Here is a 15,962-nt window from a genome sequence, read left to right on the forward strand (position 1 = left end):
AGCCAAAGGATTTATAACTTTAGTTATTATATGGCAGCCAAATGGGGCATAACAATATATTATGTGAAATAAAATTTTGTTTCTGAGTATAAAAGAAATGCTCCTACTGGGAAATATAGAAAATTAATTCCAAAAAAAATACCTATACTCTGCCATCCACATATACAAACTGTTGACATATTTTTAGTTTTCTACTTATACATTTATACACATAAGGGAATTGGGATCATAGTATACACATTCATAACTTGATTCCATTAATATGTCTGCAATTTTTCTATTAAATAAATTGTCTTCTACATCTTTCTAGTAATTACTGGAAAAGCAATACATGCTGATGATAAATTCAGGCAGTTTTTATAAAGGGGCGTAAGAGGACTGAAAAAGTTCCTATGCTTTCAGCCCCACTAGTGACAATTTCTTATTCTATAATGACTACACAATATTGTATTACATAGGTGTATCATAATATATTTCATTGATTTCCTATTTTCAGTGGTTAGTTTTCTAATCCTTTTTGTTAAAATAATTTAATTCTATGATAAACATCCTTGAACATAAATTCCTTAGGACATTTTGTTTTTAGATAAGTTCACAGTTGTATTGCTGGGTCAATGAGTTTGAATTTTTAATTTTTGACATTTTATAGTAAGGTATTTTTAAATTAAATTTAGTGGGAGGGTGCAAAGTCTTTATAATTTTAATGTTGTCCTAAGAAATAATTTTTTTGCTACTTGAATATTCTATGGCTAAATACTAAAATAAAATCAATAGTAATAATAGTGTTAATAATAATTATAGCTTATATTTATAAAAGAAAGCAGTGAGGTTTTTGCTTTCATTTAAATCAAAGGATTTGTTATAGAAACACATATTAATATTTTATATTAGAAGTGTTCAGAATATTCCCTAAAGAAAGAATATAGGAAAACTTAAGTATTTTTTATGGAATTTTTTTCTTTCACTCTTCAGTTTTACCCTCATGTTTTGAAAGGAAGAGAAAAGCAAAATGTTGTGTGTCTCTCTCTCTCTCTCTCATAGCTTATTTTGAGTTAATCATTGGTTTTTCACTGGGAAAACACTTCAGTAAATGTCATAAAACTTCCATCTGAATTTGCCAAAATATGTTTCTCTGTCTTTCCAAAGATCGAATTGTTAACCTCATTTGTAAGAAAATCCTTAATGTGTTCCGAGCAGACAGTTTCATAGTTAGCTACATATTAAAACACACAGCCGATACCCCTTTCCCAGTCTGTGATTCCAATGTGTACCAAAGGTTACTATTTTAAACTCTCAGATTTAACAGATAGGGTCTTGCACAAAGTGAAAGCCAACCTTTTATAGATTCAGAATGGAACCTTTACTTTCTAAAGTGTGTTGGCTACTCTTCCTTCTCTAGGATTAGCAGGTATTGAGATACTGATATGTTGAGAATATGCCAGGGAAACAATTTCTAGGAGCAAAAACTTTTTGGCATTGAAAGAAGAGGATTTACTATAACATATGTGCTTTTGGAAATTAACCAAGATTGAGTTATGTGTGTGCCAGCTTCAAAACAGCACTGAGAATGTACTTTCCTTCAGGGCAAAGGAAAGAAATGTAATCTTGATTATTCAAATTAGATATCCCTTTTAAGAACAGAATGAGTAGATTTTTCTGGCGTCAGAAAGTAGTCTTACTTTTGTTCCCATAATATGAATTTGCACACTTCCATTTAAGTAAATGCCCCCCCCCCAAAAAAAATTAGTCATCTGATGTAAATCAGAGATCTTTTAAAAGCAATTGTACTATGATGCAATCATTTCTGGGAAAGTGCAGGAAGTTCACAATTAGGTTTATTGCTTTAGCAATTGCTTTGTATTTATGTTGAAATGCAAGTTTGTTTTAATATAAGATGGAATTATTATACATTTACCTTAGTTTAATGTTTTTCCTTATTACAGAACTTACATTTAAGTAATTTGAATGAGAGGACAGGTTGCTACTCCAACTTTCAATTTACTCCCACTGGAAAGTTTTTAAACATTAAATTGCTTTACTTAACAAATACTTAGTGAGCTCCTACTATGTGCTAGGCCAGCTCTGATTTTTTTTCTGCCAGTATCTTGGTAGATGATTTTAAAGTGATGACCACTAATTTATGCATTATTCTTCCATAAGAAATGGGTTTCTATTTAATTTTAACTCTCCTTCCATATAAGAGTGTTATATTGAACGTTTTTGGGAAAATGTTTTCTATTGAGGCAAAGAAAATGGGTAAGTTATGGGTAAAACAGATTTTTCTTGAACATGAAATTGCTGGACGTAATTCATCCCTTCCAGTCATTTCCGTGAAGACAATATTTTTTTTTCTTGCAATGTTTTAAGATTTAAAGGAACCAAAATTATAAGGCACCATCTCTATGCACTTTCTAATTCGACCTTTCAGTTTTAGGATATATTCCTTGTCAGATTGCTTTGTGAATTTAAAGAATAAAGCACTTAAACATTTCATCTTGTAAGAATGTAGGCCTTGTGAATAAATATAGATAGAAATTTTGTTCCAAGTATTATATTAGCAAGGTATTGATGAAATAATACTTGAAATTATAGGGGTAAAAACTAGACGGTGTAATTAGACAAGTACTGTAGTAAGTACGGAAGGGTCAGCATTCACAGTTACTTTGGGAAAACATAGCTGGCTTTTTCATTTCCTTCGAGTGTTTACAGTCTTGGTGTGTCATCGCATCCCAGTATTTTCAAGTAGCAGTAGGATGCTGTTACATCACCTTGAGCTTAAAATATTCTTATTTGAACATTAATTGCTAGAATAACAAAATGTTTTTCTAAAGCTATTTTACTCATACATCAGAAGCAAAGAAATTCTAGTTTTATTTTTCTATATGTCTTGTAACTACACAATTTTTGCTTCATCTTTTAAAAGAGTAACATTGTATCATATAAATACTATTCCTCATGTTGATTTTCTGGATAATTGAGAATGTGTTTTGTGTATGAAAAACAAAACAGGCATTTCATTGAAAAATGTTTTTATAGAGGTATAGCATAGAAAAATAACCAATTTGTGTGTGTTTTAAAATTTATGTTAAAGCATTGAATTTATACACTGAATTTAAGCTTGGCTTTGCTATGTGTATCTGGTTTTAATAATAAAGTGTAATCAACTAAAATTTGTACAAAATATCAAAATACTCCTTCTTATTTTTTTTTAAAAGATGTTTACCACTGTCTTAATATTTTCATCATTTGTTAAACTTTTACTTTCTTATGTTCTGTTCCTACGTTTGTTTGGTGCTTTGGTGCATAATTACTAAAAGTAGTTCTTGGTCATGAGTCATGTTCAGACTTTATATGAATCATTTGTTTAGAACTTGCACAAGTGCATTGTCTCATAGAAATAATGTGTAGATAAATCAGCCAACTTGTGATGTGTAATACTGATAGTACTGGAAAACTTAATTCATCTGCAGTATTTTTGGGGGCAGATACATCCCTCTACTGTAACATTGTAAGGATTCTCCTTTGCCTTCCCCCTCCCTTCTTAATCAAGTGTGATGGAAACCTCTTTCTCTAGCTCTAAGCTTTGGCAGATGGCTCCTGGGCTTCTTATAGGGTCTCCAGTGGAGTTTTGTTCTGGGTACATGGAAGCTGGGGAGAAGAACCACGTGAATATGAACAAACCTGGGCTTCCCATTTGGACGCTTCTTAGTCTGAACTAGGTGCTTGAGAACTAACCAAGTTAGTATCAAGAACTAACCAGCAGGTCCTCTATCTTCACTGTTCTCTATTCACCCAGTGCTTCTTTTCTTCCTGGCCCACTTCCAATGGGGACACAGTCTTACTCTTTCTTCTTCCTTTCCTGGAGCAGTTTCATAGCCCATGTGGTGGTTTCTCCAGGTATGAGTGTGTGTGTATGTGTTTCCCTTTATTCATTCCTTCTTTCCTTCCAACACTAGGAAGATGAGAAATCAAAACTCTTTCTGCAGCCCACCTCCCTTCCCAGCCCATTCCCTCCACTGCCCACCTCTCCCTATCCGACTGTCTCCTTGTTGTTTGATAGACCCCCTTCTGTCAGTTGTGTAGCCACACAGGTTATGGGTCTTTGGGCATTAAAAAGCTATGATTTGTCCAATTGAGAGTGACACGCTGACTACCCTAGACATTTTATCACTGATATTGGTGTTAGGGTTTAAGGAGCAAAGAGTCACAAAAGACGCTTCAGAGTTTAGGAGAGGAAATGTATTTATAGGCTGTGAATATAAATAATAATCATATTTGAGGGGAGAGGAGAAAAGGGATGCAGAATTGGCCATAGGTTTTCCTCTTTGCCCTCTTTCTCTTCCCAAGTTCCTTGCATTTGAAGCCAGGCAGGATGGAAGAGGGGCGTGAGGAGGACAGACGGGGAAAGAGGAGAGAAAGCGGGGGGGAACCTCTTGGAATAGAGCAAAGTCTGCAGGGTCTTAACCGTCCTTTGAAGCAGAAGTTCTTAACCTTTTTAAAATCTGTATTACACACATGCGCACAACTGTATGATTGCAGAGCAGGCCAATTATATTGAAATATAGGTAGGACAATTTTCAAACATATTTGTGATACAGTAATATCTATATCACATTAAATAAAGTCTAAAAGTGAGTCTAATAACTGGTAATTTTGGAGTGGCAATGAGTGTAAATGATATTTCAGGATATCTGCAGTGAATATAATACGATATAAAATATCTGAATTTTCTTGTTGATAAAAATCAGAGGTGCCGCTAATACAAGTGTGGCCTGTTGTCTATATTCATAATTAAAGGAAATGTTAAATTTCAGTTAGAGATCAGTGCTGGCAAAGAATAATTTCTTTCTCGCCTAACTTAATGGATTGTCTGAATTCCATCCCCAGATCTCTGTATTCCCCTGATACCTTGGGGTACTATTTGTATGTAGGCAAAAGAGCAAATTGGAGTCTATCTTCACCTTGTAGCCCCTTCCCAATGAAATAAGTTATACCTGTAAATATAAAATGCAGGGAACGATTGTCATATGTAATAAATTATTAAGGAATTTGTAATCTTCCATCAGAAGCTGTTTTGCATATCAACAAACATCTACTGAGTGCCGACGAAGCCAGGTACCGATCTAGGTACTTTTAGATAATTTATCTGATTTTGTATATTTTCTCTTATTTATGGGTAGCATTTAACATGTGCCTTTTTAAAAAGACATGTGAGGGGTTTCCCTGGTGGTGCAGTGGTTAAGAATCTGCCTGCCAATGCAGGGGACACGGATTCGAGCCGTGGTCTGGGAAGATCCCACATGCCGCGGAGCAACTAAGTCTGTGTGCCACAGCTAATGAGCCTGCACTCTACAGCCTGCGAGCCACAACTACTGAGCCCGCGAGCCACTACTGAAGCCCACGCACCTAGAGCCCGTGCTCTGCAACAAGAGAAGCCACCGCAATGGGAAGCCCACACACCGTAATGAAAAGTATCCCCTGCTCACTGCAACTGGAGAAAGCCCACGCGCAGCAACAAAGACCTAATGCAGACAAAAATAAATAAAATAAATAAATTTATAAAAAAACGTGAGATTCCCTCTTGCGAGAGCACCAGAATCACAACTAACTGCTGAACAATCATTGACTGGAAGACACTGGTACTCACCAAAAAAGATAACCCACATCCAAAGACAAAGGAGAAGCTGTGGTGAGATGGTAGGAGGGGTGCAATCACAATAAAATCAAATCTCATAACTGCTGGGTGGGTGACTCACAAACTGGAGAACACTTATACCACAGAAGTCCACCCACTGGAGTGAAGGTTTTGAGCCCCACGTCAGGCTTCCCAACCTGGGGGTCTAGCAATGGGAGGAAGAATTCCTAGAGAATCAGACTTTAGAAGGCTAGAGGGATTTGATTTCAGGACTTCGACAGGACTGGGGGAAACAGAGACTCCACTCTTGGAGGACACACACAAAGTAGTGTGCTCATCGGGACCCACGAGCAGTGACCCCATATGAGACTGAACCAGCCCTACCTGCTAGTGTTGGAGGGTCTCCTGCAGAGGTGGGGGGTGGCTGTGGCTCACTGTGGAGACAAGGACACTGGCAGCAGAAGTTCTGGGAAGTACTCCTTGGCGTGAGCCCTCCCAGAGTCTGTCATTAGCTCCACCGAAGAGCCCAGGTAGGCTCCAGTGTTGGGTTGCCTCAGGCCAAACAACCAACAGGAAGGGAACCCAGCCCCAACCATCAGCAGACAAGTGGATTAAAGTTTTACTGAGCTCTGCCCACCAGACCAACACCCAGCTCTACCCACCACCAGTCCCTCCCATCAGGAAGCTTGCACAAACCTCCTAGATAGCTTCATCCACCAGAGGGCAGACAGCAGAAGCAAGAAGAACTACAATCCTGCAGCATGTGGAACAAAAACCACATTCACAGAAAGATAGACAAGATGAAAAGGCAGAGGGGCTACATACCAGATGAAGGAACAAGATCCAGCAATCCCACTACTGGGCATAAACCCAGAGAAAACCATAATTCAAAAAGACATGCACCCCAATGTTCATTGCAGCACTATTTACAGTAGCCAGGTCATGGAAGCAACCTAAATGCCCATCGACAGACGAATGGATAAAGAAGATGTGGTACATATACACAATGGAATATTACTCAGCCGTAAAAAGGAACGAAATTGGGTCATTTGTTGAGACGTGGATGGATCTAGAGACTGTCATACAGAGTGAAGTAAGTCAGAAAGAGAAAAACAAATATCATATATTAATGCATATATGTGGGACCTAGAAAAATGGTACAGATGAACCGATTTGCAGAGCAGAAGTTGAGACACAGATGTAGAGAACAAACGTATGGACACCAAGGGGGGAAACTGCGGTGAAGTGAGGATGGTGGTGTGCTAAATTGGGCGATTGGGATTGACATGTATACACTGATGTGTATAAAATTGATGAGTAATAAGAACTTACAGTATAAGAAAACAAACAAACAAAAAAACAACTAATAAACTTTCTTTGGGTTATTTGTATGGAAATATGTTAATATAGATGTTTCAGACATTACATGAAATTTCTAAAAATCTTATATATTCTGGTATAATGTTATAAGTCATAATTCTAGTTGTTACTTTAAAATATATATCTCAGAAATAACTTAATTTCCTTGTCAATTGCATTATTATGAACTTTCATCAAATGACTGTGGTCATTTTTAAGTCTTTTGTCATTTACAGACAGTTCTGGGTGTACTCTGATGCTTTTGCAAAAATGTTGCTATAAAAGGGTTTCATCTTTAAGGAATCCATGGAAAAGACTCTGACAAGTATAGGTTTCTGGTAACTGACTATACTGCGGAACTGAATGAATAAGCATTTTCAGAACTCTAATGGAAAACTGATGAATTCATAAAAGTGCTAACAAAAGATCAAGACACAAAAAAATTAATTACATGGGACTCAGTGAACTGATGAGGATGATTATAATTTTTGTGAGTTTCTGTTTGAATAATAATTTAAAAAAATCCCACAGGGACTCAGAGGCAAAAAATATACAAATCAATTTTCACTGCAAAATAAAGGAGCTGTTACAGTGGAGGATTGCTGGACTGAATGTCAATATTATGACATAGTATGAGTGTGTTTCGTGTTTGGTAATTGCAATCATCGCTTTTGTTGTGTTCATCCACTTACAATGCTTGGTGTCAGTTTATTTCTCTCTTGTAAAAATAAAATACAGTGTGTGTGTGTGAAAAAAGAAAAGCAAACAAAAAAAAATGATCATCTCAATAGATGCAGAAAAAGCTTTTGACAAGATTCAACACCAATTTATGACAAAAACTCTCCAGAAAGTGAGCATAGAGGAAACCTACCTCAACATAATAAAGGCCATATATGACAAACCCACAGCAAACATCATTCTCAGTGGTGAAAAACTGAAAGCATTTCCTCTAAGGTCAGGAACAAGAGAAGGATGTCCACTCTCTCCACTATTATTCAACATAGTTATGGAAGTCCTAGCCACGGCAATCAGAGGAGAAAAGAAAATAAAAGGAATCCAAATTGGAAAAGAAGTAAAACTGTCACTGTTTGCAGATGACATGATACTGCTATACATAGAAAATCCTAAAGATGTCACCAGAAAACTACTAGAGCTAATCAATGAATTGGTAAAGTTGCAGGATACAAAATTAATGCACAGAAATCTCTTGCATTCCTATACACTAACAACAAAACATCAGAAAGAGAAATTAAGGGAACAATCCCATTCCCCATTGCAACAAAAAGAATAAAATACCTAGGAATAAACCTACCGAAGGAGGTAAAAGACCTGTACTCAGAAAACTATAAGAAACTGATGAAAGAAATCAAAGATGACACAAAGATGGAGAGATATACCATGTTCTTGGATTGGAAGAAACGATATTTGGAAAATGGCTATAGTACCCAAAGCGATCTCCAAAAGAGTGCAATCCCTATCAAATTACCAGTGGCATTTCTCACTGAACTAGAACAAAAAATCTTAAAACTTGCATGGAGACACAAAAGACCTCGAATAGCCAAAGCAATCTTGAGAGAAGAAAATGGAGCTGGAGGAATCAGACTCCCTGACTTCAGACTATACTACAAAGCTACAGTAATCAGGACAATATGGTACTGGCACGAAAACAGAAATACAGATCAATGGAACAGGATAAACAGCGCAGAGATAAACCCACGCACCTATGGTCAACTAATCCATGACAAAGGAGGCAAGGATATACAATGGAGCAGACAGTCTCTTCAATAAGTGGTGCTGGGAAAACTGGACAGCTCCATGTAAAAGAATGAAATTAGAACACTACCTAACACCATACACAAAAATAAACTCAAAATGGATTAAAGATCTAAATGTAAGGCCAGACACTATAAAACTCTTAGAGGAGAACATAGGAAGAACACTCTTTGACATAAATCACAGCAAGATCTTTTTTGACCCACCTCCTAGAGTAATGGAAACAAAAATAAACAAATGGGATCTAATGAAACTTAACAGCTTTTGCACATCAAAGGAAAGTATAAACCAAACGAAAAGACAGCCCTCAGAATGGGAAAAAATATTTGCAAATGAATCAATGGACAAAGGATTAATCTCTAAAATATATAAACAGCTCATGCAGCTCAATATTAAAAAAGCAAACAACCCAATTGAAGAATGGGCAGAAGACCTAAATAGACATCTCTCCAGAGAAGACATACAGATGGCGAAGAGGCATATGAAAATCTGCTCAGCATCACTAATTATTAGAGAAATGCAAATCAAAACTACAGTGAGGTACCACCTCACATCAGTCAGAATGGCCATCATTAAAAAGTCTACAAATAACAAATGCTGGAGAGGGTGCGGAGAAAAGGGAACCCTCTTGCACTGTTGGTGGGAATGTAAATTGATACAGCCACTATGGAGAACAGTATGGAGGTTCCTCAAAAAACTAAAAACAGAACTACCATAGGACCCAGCAATCCCACTACTGGGCATATACCCTGAGAAAACCATAATTCAAAAAGAGTCATGTACCAAAATGTTCATTGCAGCTCTATTTACAATAGCCAGGACATGGAAGCAGCCTAAGTGTCCATCATCGGATGAATGGATAAAGAAGATGTGGCACGTATATACAATGGAATATTACTCAGCCATAAAGAGAAATGAAATTGAGATATTTGTAGTGAGGTGGATGGACCTAGAGTCTGTCATACAGAGTGAAGTAAGTCAGAAAGAGAAAAACAAATACCGTATGCTAACACATATATATGGAATCTAAGAAAAAAAAAAAGCATGGACTTGAGGATATGGGGAGGGGGAAGGGTAAGCTGTGACAAAGTGAGAGAGTGGCATGGACATATATACACTACCAAACGTAAAATAGATAGCTAGTGGGAAGTAGCCGCATAGCACAGGGAGGTCAGCTAGGTGGTTTGTGGCCACCTAGAGGGGTGGGATAGGGAGGGTGGGAGGGAGGGAGATGCAAGAGGGAAGAGATATGGGAACATATGTATATGTATAACTGAATCACTTTGTTATAAAGCAGAAACTAACACACCATTGTTAAGCAGTTATACTCCAATAAAGATGTTAAAAAAAAAAGACACATGCACCCCACTGTTCATTGCAGCACTGTTTACAATAGCCAGGTCATGGAAGCAACCTAAATGCCCATCGACAGACGAAAGGAGAAAGAAGATGTGGTACATATGTACAACGGAATATTACTCAGCCATACAAAGGAACGAAATTGGGTCATTTGTAGAGACGTGGATGATCTATAGACTGTCATACAGAGTGAAGTAAGTCAGAAATAGAAAAACAAATGTATATTAATGCATGTATGTGGAACCTAGAAAAATGGTACAGATGAACCGGTTTGCAGAGCAGAAGTTGAGACACAGATGTAGAGAACAAACGTATGGACACCAAGGGGGGAAAACCGCGGTGAGGTGGGGATGGTGGTGTGCTAAATTGGGCGATTGGGATTGACATGTATATACTGATGTGTATAAAATTGATGACTAATAAGAACCTGCTATATAAAGAATAAAGAAATAAAATAAAGGCAAAAGAAAAGTCACAAGACCTTTCCCTTAACAAGGGAAACAAACAAAAACAAACAAAAGACGTGAAATGATTGACAAAGCACAATGCAAAATACGATACAAATGAAATCAGAGGTAAGTTAGCTTGACCAACATCATAGCTAGTTAACTAGGAACAAGAGTTTGAACCCACCTGTGTTTGTCTTTCCGCCATCCTGTCTGGGGTGGAGGTGTTTATGCCCCCAAATGTTACGTCTGCTGTCTGTTGCTGGTGAGTTCCAGTGTCCTCTGGAAAACTGTGGCTGACTTCTTGTTCATGTTTTCCATTCTAAGTTTTTCAGTGTGGGTACTCACCCAGATCTTCTTATCCGCTCTTTGGGAAAAATAACTCTGGCATTTGGGGTCGTTACAAATTTCTAATTTCTGAGTCTCACTTTGGTCCTCAGTAATACTCAGTGACCCTTTAAATGGTTTCTAATACCTCTTCAGAGGTTATCCAACAACCCCTGTCCCTTCTCTCTCCAGAGAAGAGTAAGGCTGCCTGATAAGAATTTTGTTTTCTTTCACCACCCAAACCAAGATACAGTTTTATCCCATCTTTGCTTCCATTCTGTCTGTTTTAAAAGGAGTGACCTTTATTCTTTTCTTCCAAGAGAAACTCTTCTTCCCCTTCTGTTGTTGATCCCGTTGCAACCCCGAAGTCTCGAATGTTGCTTTATATCAGCGGCCCCCAACCTTTTTGGCACCAGGGACTGGTTTCGTGGAGGAGAATATTTCTACGCACCAGTTGGGGAGGGGGGATGGTTCAGGAGGTAATGCGAGCGATGGGGAGGCCCAGGTGAAGCTTTTCTCCTCAAAAACAGCCAATTAAAGAACCTCCTGCCAGGAGGTAAAAACAAAAAACGAAAACAACCTTGCTCTTTCCTCCATGAAGACTCTGGTTTGGGGGACACAGGCATCCACTCAGAATGTGCAAAATACCTTAAAGGTTATGGTTTTGGAGCTGCTGAAAAATTTTCTCCTGGTAGGGTGAGAATGATGTTCCCACAGGTGGACAGATTACCGGTCTTCTAGGAAGTATCATGTGAAGTTTGGTTTTCTTATTTAGTATTCTGTAAGTGGCTTTGTACGGAGTATGAACTCTTATACCATTAAGTCAGGCTTACATGCATGCATCCTTATACCTGGTCCATCCCTGATGCTTGGCACACGTTTGTTGTTTTATTTAGAAACCTAGGATGTGAGTACCTCACTTCTTTGTTGTTTAACCCTTGTTTCCTTTCAATCATATAGTAAAGCTTCAATCAAAAGCATCTTATTTCTGAATAGGAACCTTTTATGTTAGCATCTTAGACATCATTTTTACAGATTTTGGGATAGTGTTTAGTTCGCTCACATCCTTAATCAGTTTTACATAGGCAGTGATGGAATCTTTGACATTCAGAGATAAGGTCTGAAGCATAGAGTATAGAAAAGAGCTCAAAGTAGAAACCTGTAATACCTGTTCAGCTTGTGCTGTAACCAAGACAGGGCAGGTTCTCTGCAGCATCTGCTCTGGGGAACTTCCTACGCTCAGTGATTTATAATGTCTTGTATTCTCTCGAACTTCTGTATGTTTTGGTCAGACTATTTAAAACACACAGACCACATTAGCAGGTGTGGCGACATCCTAGTTACACTGTGAGCAGTTATAAAGAGGGTTCCCAAAAGGGAAAGTAATTAGTATTGTCCCAGGTGCCATTATTTACCTGCCCTTTCAAGTTGTAAAATATATAGAAGTGTGGAAGATTTAGTAACTTTTCAGTAGCAAAGATTTATTGAAGGTTAACTCTGGAGGCACCATGATTGGACCCTTAGGGAATACAACATTGGGAAGAGATCCCATTCCTAAGGGGATATGCATGTGTAGACAGGTTTACAGACTAGGAAATTGGATTTCACTAAGAAACTCTTTATTTCATCTGGAACAAGTAGTGAACAGGGTGTTGTGATGTAAATCCGAAGGTAGCTGCCCGTTCTTCACTGAAATACCAGAGGTAGCTGTGTGCCTGGACGCCAGGCTCGCTGGCTTTTGTGTTGCTCCTCCCACCGCTCCCTTACTTCCTGTAAAAAAGGAATGGAGGGCTTCCCTGGTGGCGCAGTGGTTGAGAGTACGCCTGCCGATGCAGGGGACACGGGTTCGTGCCCCGGTCCGGGAGGATCCCACATGCTGTGGAGCGGCTGGGCCCGTGAGCCATGGCCGCTGAGCCTGCGCGTCCGGAGCCTGTGCTCCGCGACGGGAGAGGCCGCAACAGTGAGAGGCCCGCGTACCGCAAAAAATAAAAATTTAAAAAAAGGAGTGGAATATTGGCATTTGCATTTAGTGTTCCCATTATACCTATTTTCACATTTTACTTTCATGAGTGACTCATTTGAACTTAAAAATATGATTTAGAAATTAGGCATTTTAACTCCAGCTCTTTGCTTTGTATTGACATCAGCTATATTAATATTTATCCTGGACCAAAGGACCCCTCTTATTCAGCTCTTAGGAGGAAACCAGTCGGGGCCCCTGCTTATCCTGCTGCCTTGCAAGGCAGGGGCTTCTGCATCATCTTCAAGCAAGGGGTCAGCACTAGCCTTTCTTGGGGAGAAGTGGGGCCAGAGAGTTCCAGGCCATCTGGGAATTCAGAATCATTAGTGGATGGACACAGATGTCCACATCCCAAGCCTCAGCATCTCACTCCTTAAAAAAAAAAAAAAGAATTCCCTTTCACTCTTTTCAGAAATAAATAATATTCTGAAATTATGGTGCCCAGCATTTTCAGCTAACTGTTGTGATACTTGTTAGTACAACGATTTTTCAGTTGGTCAGTTTGATTTTAGAAGTAATTATGAGAAACTACTATGTTTATTACCAAGTGCTCTGGAATACCCATTTACTATTTAAAAACCTAGTTTTTATTTACTATTTACTATTTACTTATTTACTTTACTTTTATTTACCCATTTACTATTTAAAAACCTAGTTTTTATTAAGATCTGATTTTTTTTTTTTAGGTCTACCTGCGTTTAAGCTACGTATTTAAAGACCATTGTACCTAGTAGATGACAAAACTATTTTTAGAAGCAAGGTATTTTGTGATTAAGAAGATAGACTTTGGAATCAGAAAAACCCAGATTTGAATTCCAGCTTTAACCTTATTAGCTGTGTTTTAACCTTATTGGCTGTGTCCTTGGGCAAGTCATTTAACCTCTGCATCTCAGTTTCCTCATCTATGAAATGGGGTTAATAACATCTAATTTATAGGATTGTTGTAAGGGCCAAGTGATGTAAAGTATGAACAGTACAAAGTAAGTACTCAGTAAATGATGGCTGTTTTTTTCTGGCCATTCCTTTATGTAAGTTGAATAAAAGTAAAAGATGGGCACTTTTGTTTTAATAGAATTTGTTGCATGAGCAGAAGGTATTTATAGCATGAGTAGAAGGTATGAGCAATTAGATCTCTTAAAATATATACTTAGGGCTTCCCTGGTGGCGCAGCTGAGAGTCCGCCTGCCGATGCAGGGGGCGCGGGTTCGTGCCCCGGTCTGGGAGGATCCCACATGCCGCGGAGCGACTGGGCCCGTGAGCCATGGCCGCTGAGCCTGCGCGTCCGGAGCCTGTGCTCCGCAACGGGAGAGGCCATGGCAGTCAGAGGCCCGTGTACCGCAAAAAAAAAAAAAAAAAAAAAAAAAAAAAAAAAAAAATATATATATATATATATATATATATATATATACTTAAACTCTTTCATGTGTTTTATGACATGGAATTTTAGAAATTGACTTAACTAAAGGAATCAAAGAATGTTAAGAGTGTGTTTTCAACAGATACTTATATAAAGCTTGCTGTGTTCCAGGTCTTTGTACTTTTATAAATATTAATACAGTTAATCCTTGTAACTAGGAAGTAGATACTATTATTTTCGACATGTTACAGAAGGAAACTGGGGCAAAAGGAGATGAGTGACTTCCCAAGGTCACACAGGTGATATCTGGTCCCAAAGTGCTTGCTCTTAATGTGACACTATACAGCCTCTCCTAGTGCACTTTTTTTTTTTCTATAAATTGTGTGTGGGCTTTAAGAAAAAACAGTAACAGTTCTTTTCTAATGCCAAAACATAAAAGAAGTCCCAGGTTAGGACAGGGTTGAAGAAAATTTAATCTAAATTTAATACTTGATTTAATATTATCTAGCTTATTCCAGGTAATATTGACCTCGTTGAAACTGCAGCCATGCAAATACATCATGGTACTAAATGTCCTGTTCCTGACGTTTTATACCTAAATGGCCAAAGATACCAGTGTTACCTAATTACGTCTGCTTTTGCCTCTGTTTTTCATTTGAGTGTCTGGCTATCTTCTCCTGGGCGGGATCTTTGTGTCTGTACTCAGCTTTCGCACGCTGTTGATTATCACCCCTAAATGGTCTGCCACATCCCAAATTTGTCCTTTTGTACCTCAGCTGACTAGTGACTGTGAGCCAGGAACTTGCGTCCCTGGCACCTACTCAAAGACTGTCAGCTGTCCAGGAGAAGTTCCAGATCATGCAGTTTACCAGTTAAGTGTCTGGTTTCTGTGTTGGTAGCTATTATATGTAATGATAAACAACTTTAAAATTAGAGCCCTGTGTATTTCACCTTTTCTCCCTTTCTTCCTTTTGAAGGTAGTAGTGATCGTGGCAACGTCAATTTAGTTTTTCCTAATTATGTAGACCATTTGACCTGTGATTTGTCACTCTTTGTGACCCTTGTGTCTGTTACTGTGCAGTCCACCTTATATTTTGTTTAAATTGAGTTAGCAAATTTATCAAATAAGCCAGCTTTAAAACTTCTATACATAGGGCCTTCCCTGGTGGTCCAGTGGGTAAGACTCCACGCTCCCAGTGGAGGGGGTGAGGGTTCGATCCCTGGTTGGGGAACTAGATTCCGCATGTGTGCCGCGACTAAGAGTTTGCATGCTGCAACTAAAAACAAACAAAAGACTTCTATACATTCTCTTTCCACTACGAGAAAATAAAAAGTGAAGGAAGTTGTTGCACATATTCATCCAGACAGATAATCCCTACTCTCTGTTTTCATAAACAGGATGATAACTGTTCACACACCCAGGCCCCACCTTACCTTACCCCATACTTACCCAGTTGTTGTATCTGTTCAGGATGGTTTCCCTTTTTGCAGTCCAGGCTTTGTCCATAGACCAGTGATGAAAGCAGCCTCTCCAGGGTAACCTTGGAGCCGTAATCTGATCTCAGATTCTTCTGGGAACCAAGGAGAGCTAAAATGTGGCATTCAAAAGGGGTGAACTGAATATAGCTTCCTTGCGCAGAAGACGGATAAAAGTGGCAGTAGGTGCAGTCGCTTATTTGATTTAGG

The 15,962-nt window shown here is 38.4% G+C and overlaps 1 protein-coding gene across 12 annotated transcripts in view; it reads left to right on the plus strand.

Annotated features, from left to right (window-relative positions):
* The window catches only part of PLEKHA5 (pleckstrin homology domain containing A5), a 240,960-nt gene that overhangs the window by 34,193 nt on the left and 190,805 nt on the right, over window positions 1-15,962 (plus strand). The window contains exon 4 of one of the 12 annotated variants that reach the window (XM_060024374.1): window positions 5,263-9,876. The exons of the other annotated variants lie outside the window; for them this stretch is intronic. Coding sequence (XP_059880357.1) covers window positions 5,263-5,395 — 133 coding nt within the window. The 3' untranslated portion in view covers window positions 5,396-9,876. Of the gene's footprint in view, window positions 1-5,262; window positions 9,877-15,962 lie in introns of those variants that run through there. 12 annotated transcript variants of the gene reach the window in all.

Source organism: Delphinus delphis, chromosome 11 (genome assembly GCF_949987515.2).
Source record: "Delphinus delphis chromosome 11, mDelDel1.2, whole genome shotgun sequence".
Taxonomy (NCBI): Eukaryota; Metazoa; Chordata; class Mammalia; order Artiodactyla; family Delphinidae; genus Delphinus; species Delphinus delphis.